The 6953-nt window shown below is 38.2% G+C and overlaps 1 protein-coding gene across 3 annotated transcripts; it reads left to right on the top strand.

The window, feature by feature from the left end:
• Nucleotides 1–378: 378 nt before the first annotated feature.
• On the top strand, nt 379–6921 carry LOC103944539 (protein RRP6-like 3). 3 transcript variants are annotated; one of them, XM_048578148.1, is made up of 13 exons: nt 381–1228; nt 1313–1575; nt 1652–1750; nt 1899–1982; nt 2131–2217; nt 2518–2638; nt 3127–3311; nt 3859–3897; nt 4222–4748; nt 4828–4940; nt 5136–5326; nt 5526–6193; nt 6565–6921. In XM_048578148.1, exons 1-13 carry the CDS (start codon nt 892–894, stop codon nt 6635–6637), a joined length of 2787 nt encoding a protein of 928 aa, XP_048434105.1. In that variant the 5' UTR covers nt 381–891; the 3' UTR covers nt 6638–6921. The 3 variants fall into 3 exon arrangements, with proteins under 3 accessions (XP_009353284.2, XP_048434105.1, XP_009353283.2); XM_009355009.3 differs by having other exon boundaries at nt 379–1228; nt 4828–5326; nt 6536–6921; XM_009355008.3 differs by having other exon boundaries at nt 383–1228; nt 4828–5326.
• The last annotated feature ends 32 nt before the right edge of the window (nt 6922–6953 follow it).

The raw sequence follows: 6953 nt of genomic DNA, 5'->3' as shown, positions 1-6953 counted from the left end.
TGACATATCTCACCTAATATCATCTAGACTTTTACGAAAGGTGGTTAAGATGAGAACTTGGATTGATAAAGTTCATCATTATTGTATTTTGCTTGTTATCCTTGAACCCTAAACCTGTGTTTTTATACAATAGACATCTGTATATATGTTTATATAATCAATTTAAGATAGAATCAATCGAAGAAAGAAAAAAAAAAAAAAAAAACAAATTGCCGCCCTCGTGTATACTTTAAGTGCTTATAGAAGGTTGTGTGAGATAGTTGTTTATATACGAGTCCTAACATTTTTAGATCTACAACACGAGAGATTCTACATTAATCTCTCGAGTTCCAATACCCACATTTTAAATTTCCCAAATTTATCACTCAATTAGTGTTTAAAATATCAATTTTGATAATATCGATATACAAATTTGTGGAAATTTGATGGATTTATCAACATAGATATCAGTTGCTTTCCATGTAAATAATAAAAATTTGCTAAAAAAACGTTGAAATTTAAAATGAAATTTTAGGACATGCCATATGACAATTTGTAGATATTTAACTGATATGTGAGAAGATCGATGACATTCCCCTTTCCATATCTTCACTAATTTTTCCTATATCACCGAAGAAATTTTAAACACGGTTCTCAGCTGTCTTTTTCAAACTAATTGCATGAAAATCAATAATATTGTACCGAAAAATAATTTTAAATTTTAACAGACCAATAAAATGCAATAAACCCTAATACAGACTCAGTACACAAAAAATTCTGATCCACATAAAGCAGACGGCCCAATGGACCATTGTCGGATGCAATAAAGCCCGATGGTCGGAAACGACTCGTCGTATTACTCAAAAGGTACGGACCGCCTCGCAAATAACGGTCTGTCGTTGTGTTCTTTAAATGTGCCACGTAAGCCCCCCTCTCCCACCGTTCCGCCGCAAACCGCAATCGTCTTCCTTCTTCTGCTTCCATCGAGCTACAGAAAGCTCCAGAAACACAAAAATGGAGGCGAAAGGAAGCAACCTCAAGATTGCAGTAGTCGCCCTCGCTTCTCTGACAGCTCTCTCCGTCTTCTTCTTTGCGCGGCACCGGAGACGCCGCCGGAACGCAAACTGCCCCCTAAGTCGATGTTATTTACGAGCCGATCACCTCAAGCCGCAGTACGGATTCAAGCGAGTTTTAGCTGACAATTCCTACTCTCCCTTCAAGCATCTGAACCTGAATGGTTCTCCGGAAGGTAGACGTTTGATCACTCATAATTTCATTGATTTTTCTTTTTTATTTTTGGAAACTTTAGTGAAATTTGAAGTTTTGGTGATAGATAAGAACTGGAATTCGCATCCTTATGAGGCGGAAATCACGGGATTGATGGAAAGTTTTCAGCTTGAGGAGTTTCGAAAATGCATTGGAATTACAGAGAAGAATGTGGGGGGTTTGGAAGAAATGAGTGAGTCGTATGAGTGGGTGGAGACTGAGTCGAAGTTGAAGGAACTTGTTGAGGTTTTGAGCAAAGAGAAGGTGTTTGCTGTTGATACCGAGCAGCATAGTTTTCGGTCTTTTCTCGGTTTTACAGCTCTAATACAGGTAAATCAGTGGTAAAAGAATGTAATTTGGGTGTGAAATTGTGTGTGCGTTTCTAATTTTGGTAATATTGGATTAGATTTCTACTGAGAAGGAAGATTACTTGGTGGACACGATTGCTCTGCATGATTGCATAAGCCTTCTACGGCTGGTTTTCGCTGATGCTAGTATTTGTAAGGTAAATAGTAATTACTCTTTTGTGCATATGTTACTGATTTGGGTACAAAAGTGTGAGTATGTATGAGTATATTGTAATGTGTCGTATTATGATGGTAGATTGTGATTGGAGTACTGTTGATGATGGGAATTTTATGTGACGTGTGTAGGTGTTCCATGGGGCGGATAGTGATGTCCTCTGGCTGCAAAGGGACTTCCATATTTATGTTGTTAATATGTTTGATACTGCAAAGGTTAGCTGTCTGTATACTGTTATTTTGGATGACATGTTCATTATATAAACATCAACTGAGAGAGATAGGAGACAGAAAGAGAGCGATGATTTAGCAACTATCTGTATCTGTTTTGAACTCATTTTCGTATTTTATTATTACACTGCAGGCTTGCGAAGTTTTGTCAAAGCCGCAAAAGTCACTGGCATATTTACTTGAATCTTACTGTGGAGTAGTCACTAACAAATTGTTACAGGTTTGGCCTCAAGGCTTTTTTATTCATGTTCTTTCTGTTTGCTGTTATCTTATAGCTAGCTACTAATTGGTCAACATGGCTTCAAGATTCTTTTGAATACATAAAGCAAATATTTAACATTTCTTCTGGCTTGAGTATTTAAATGACACTTTCATATATTTAGTAATAACCCATGTTCTGACCAACATTTTCACATTGGTTTTGAAATGCTGTGGAGATTACTGAATAAGGGTTTTAGATGTAACCATTCTCACGATAGACCTGACATTGCTTCTTATTGTTTCTCATATTGGTTTGTAGCGTGAAGACTGGAGACAGCGCCCCTTGTCAATCGAAATGGTACAATATGCTCGTACAGATGCGCACTATCTACTCTATATTGCACACAGTTTAATTGCTGAGCTGGAAATGCTGGATAACGGTACACCTTCCTTCTTTGTGTCACAGCTGCTTTTCAGACCTTTTACATTTCACTTGTTGGATTGGTTAGATAAGAAAAATTAAAGACGATACATGAATCATTGTATGTGCACATGCATGCTTCTGTGAATGTTATTCTGCGGAGAGGTCATAACCTAAGTTACAGAATGTGATGAAAGTTTTAATTCTTAAGTAATAGGACATTGTATGATGTGTGGACGCATGTGAACATTTCTATCTGGAGAATTGGAAACCTTGATTAGAAAAATTCATAGGATTGGTGTGACCGTGTGACATGATAAAGTTTATTATTTGTGATGATAATTTTCTACTAATCTTATTTAGCATGAGCTAAACTAAAACACACTGCATGTGTTATGTGGTACTGAACTCTTGCTTAGCCATGATTTCAAGTTGATAGCATTTAAGACTATGTTGTCACTTTCTAATAGTCATAGCATCAAAGGTCTAAATATCTCACTGTATCAGAAAACACGGGTCCCAATGACAAATTACATTTTGTTCTCGAGGCTAGTCGGCGTTCAAACTCGATATGTTTGCAACTGTATACTAAAGAGATAGAAGCTTCTCCTGGAGAGTCTGCTGCTTCATCAATTTTTAGCCGTCATTTGAATGGCCAAGGAGGGATTTCATCAGTTTCTCCTGAAGTCCAGGTTTGCTTCTTTTGATGTTCTTGACTCTTGAGGAGGTTGCAAGTGTTGCATATATTCAATAAATTATATTAATGCAAGGGTGCACTGGAATCTGGTTTCCCCCAAGTCTTTGCATTGCCCATAGTGAGCTTTTTCTTCCATGGGGGCAGGGTTGGATTGACTGTTTGGGGTGTCTTGGGTGATTTTAGGATTCAGTCACTAACCTTTATTAGGCTGGCACATTAGGTTTGTTAAAAGGACTGAGAAAGCTTTCTGGATCATGGTCCAGTTGCGTCTATTTTGGGCATTTGGGTTGAGAAGAAGTTGAGGACTTTTTAAGTGGTCAAGCATTCATCTTAGAATTGAGAGGACAGCCCTTGAGGCGGTTCCATGGTTTGGTCTACTGTGGTGCTGCCAGCCTCAGGTTAATTTGTTACAATTTATCTTCTTCTAACCCTTCTTTCTAGGTTCTTGGACGCTTCTTGTATTCTTCTGTTGCACTTTCTGTTAACGTGTGTTACTAATTAGAATAAGTATTCTTTATGCAAAACTTTGTATTGTGTTTCAGGATGCTGTGAACAGATTATGTGCATGGAGAGATTTGATGGTTAGTTCCTTTTCCTAAAATTTGCCACAAACGATAATGCTGAAAGTGTGTGTGTGTGTGTGTGTGTATGTAAATATATACATTTTTTTTCTTTTTTTTGAAATTTTCTAAAAATGACATTACAGTACGAAATTATGAACCTGCTCTCAATTTACTTATCTCGTGCTACTTAGACACATATCATTCTTGTTTCCATGTTTTCAATTGTACGTTGGGTTTTATGGTCATAATAGTTTTTTATTTGATCTTGTAACGTTGCACCTGAGTGCACTGAGATCACATTCTAGATACTTAAGCAATCACGTGGCATTTGCTTCCTTCCAGGCTCGTGTACACGATGAGAGCTTAAGATATGTAATATCAGATCAGGCTATTGTTGCCCTTGCAGACAAAGCTCCAACGAACCATGCAGACAAAGCTCCAACAAACCCTGCAGACATATTAACCACCATTGCTGAAGCTGATTCCAATGCAGATTCAAGTTTCAGTTCTGGCCTCTCATCTCCATCCCCTGTCGTTTACAGTCATTTGGATGACTTTCGTCATCTGCTCCACAACAAAATAGGCAACCCTGATAATTTCTTTTCTAAGATTCTTCAAAACTGCCTGGGTCCAAATGGGAGTTGCCCACTGTCCATCTTCAATTATGCTTTACTGGTAGAGTGTAATATGAAAGTGCCACTAACTTCTAGAAAAAATGGGTTGAGAAATTCAAAGCAAGTTGCTCGAAAGTCGTCTCGGCAGCTATTTGTTCAAAAATTTTCCTGTAAAGCTCCAGTTTATCATAATTGCAGGATCTATGCAGATGATGGCCGGTTGCTTTGTTACTGTGACCGCAGGAAGCTTGAATGGTTAGCAATCATATCTCAAAAAAAACATTTTACCATAAAATGTGTTGAATTTGATATAGTCAATGTTGTATTCTTACAGGTATCTTCGGCGGGATTTGGCAAAACTTGTTGATGAAAATCCACCTGCGATTATGCTTCTTTTTGAGCCCAAAGGCCGTCCAGAAGATGAAGGCAATGATTTTTACATTCAAAGTAAGAAAAATATATGTGTTAGCTGTGGCGAAAGAAATCATTACTTACGCTACCGAATAATTCCCTCATGCTACAGAATGCACTTCCCTGAACATTTGAAAAGCCACCGTTCTCATGATATTGTCCTACTATGTGTGGACTGTCATGAAATTGCTCATGCCTCTGCTGAGAAGTATAAAAAACATATCGCTGCAGAATTTGGGATTCCACTTTTTGTTCGCAGAGTGTTTGATTCAGAACAATCTCAGGCTACATCTGAATCATCTGTTCCAGAAACAACTTTTGAGGAGCCAGGTGTGTCTCCTTTACAATTGCGCATTGCTGCTATGGCTCTTCTGCGCCATGGACCAAGAATGCCATCCAGCCGCCGTGAAGAACTGACAGAGGTACATGAGCACATATTAAGCCCTTGATTTTGAGAAAATGATCACAATGGTACTGACTTTTGTATTGATTTTGCGTTAGTTTTGACATCAAATGTTTTACTACTGCTGGTGTGTGATTTTAGCATCAGCGGTTTGTAGTATTGTTGGTTTGTTAGTTTAGGAGCTTATGTTTGTGAATTCAATCTTATTCGCTTTGCAGATAGTAATGAGGTATTATGGAGGGAGGCAAATATCTGAGGAAGATTTAGAAAACGCTTTGTTGGTTGGCATGAGTCCCAACAAGAGAAAACGATTTGAGAAGAAGAAAGGACTTTCTTTAAAGCATTCTAAGGGGATTATTCAACCAGATGCAGAGCAAGAGAGAACTACAATTACCATGTACACATCTGCCATTGTGAACGCATCAGAAGCTGATACTCTACTTGATTCATGCACCACTGAAGCAGAAGCATATACCGGAACAGAAAATGGAGATGCTTTCATGCTGAAGGATGCTGATTTGGGGACTGAAGAAGAAGCTTTTGCTGTTGTTGAAAAGAACATGAACTCAGATATAAGTGGAGTTGCTGGTAGTCAGTTTATATCTGTTGTAAATGCTGATGGTGACGGTGACGGTGATGGTGAGAGAGAAACACCGAACGGATCAGTTGATTTTAGTCATGCCGGAGATGGTGCAACTTCCCACCGTAAACGTAGATCAAAAATGTCACTTTTAGGACATGGTCCACATGGCAAGCAAGTTGTGGATCATCTGCTAAAGGAATATGGTGAAGATGGCATTTCTCAATTTTGTCAAAGGTGGAGGCAAGTATTCGTTGAATCTCTTCATCCTCGTTTTTTACCTGCCGGCTGGGATATAACGCACAGGTACATTCTTGTAGTCCTAAGTATATCACATATGGAAATTAACGCTGGCATGCTGCTTTGGATGCATGTCGTGGCACCATCACATCGTCTTCATCATCTCTCCCTCTGCTTTTTGTCCATGCTTTACGCCATTTCTTTATAAGGAAAATAATGAAAAGGGTTTGAAAACTTTGAGTTTTAATGATAAGAACAAAATAAAGGGTAAAGTGAATAGTATCATGATTGACTTTTTAGTGTAAAAATATGATTTTTCGTTAAAGTGAACAGTACGGAAATTTTTCGTTGAAGTTCCCTTCTTTATAAATATGTTTAGCTGCTGAAATTCTGTTCATTTGTGCCAAGGGGTTGATAATGGGCACTGTTTTTTCCAGTGGTAGGAGGGACTTCGGCGAATTTAGCGTCTACAATCCTCTCAAGAAGGCTTCTGCTGCTGAATGTTTATGAATCGACAGAGCGGTTGCAAGACGAGCCAAAATTCTGAGGATTTGTTCGTCCCTCGATCCTCTTGTCAACCTCCATTCCACAAGCTGCCTTGTAACCTATTTGTTTATCTTCTAATTTTTTACTTTGGATTACGAATTTTGCCATCATTTAAATTTAGGATCTCTGGTGAGGTGGATCGAAATACGTCAGACAAGAAGATTTCAGGGTAGCAAACATTCGCTTCAATCTCTCTTTAGATTGAACTCATTTGAATATTTCGTATTGGTCTGGTTTTTTTTTTGGAATTTTTGAGTTTAAGAGTTCCGAATATGATTAG

The sequence above is a fragment of a genome, unplaced genomic scaffold (assembly GCF_019419815.1).
Source record: "Pyrus x bretschneideri cultivar Hongxiangsu unplaced genomic scaffold, Pyrus_bretschneideri_v1 Contig12, whole genome shotgun sequence".
Lineage (NCBI taxonomy): Eukaryota > Viridiplantae > Streptophyta > Magnoliopsida > Rosales > Rosaceae > Pyrus > Pyrus x bretschneideri.
This window is presented reverse-complemented; position numbering and strand designations above follow the sequence as displayed.

Bases quoted from the DNA above. Each gene is read 5' to 3' on its own strand.
- LOC103944539 (XM_009355008.3), top strand. From the start codon at position 892: ATGTGCCACGTAAGCCCCCCTCTCCCACCGTTCCGCCGCAAACCGCAA. The intron at 1,983-2,130 runs GTTAGCTGTCTG...ATTACACTGCAG, and splicing joins ATATGTTTGATACTGCAAAG to GCTTGCGAAGTTTTGTCAAA. The intron at 2,639-3,126 runs GTACACCTTCCT...TCACTGTATCAG, and splicing joins GCTGGAAATGCTGGATAACG to AAAACACGGGTCCCAATGAC.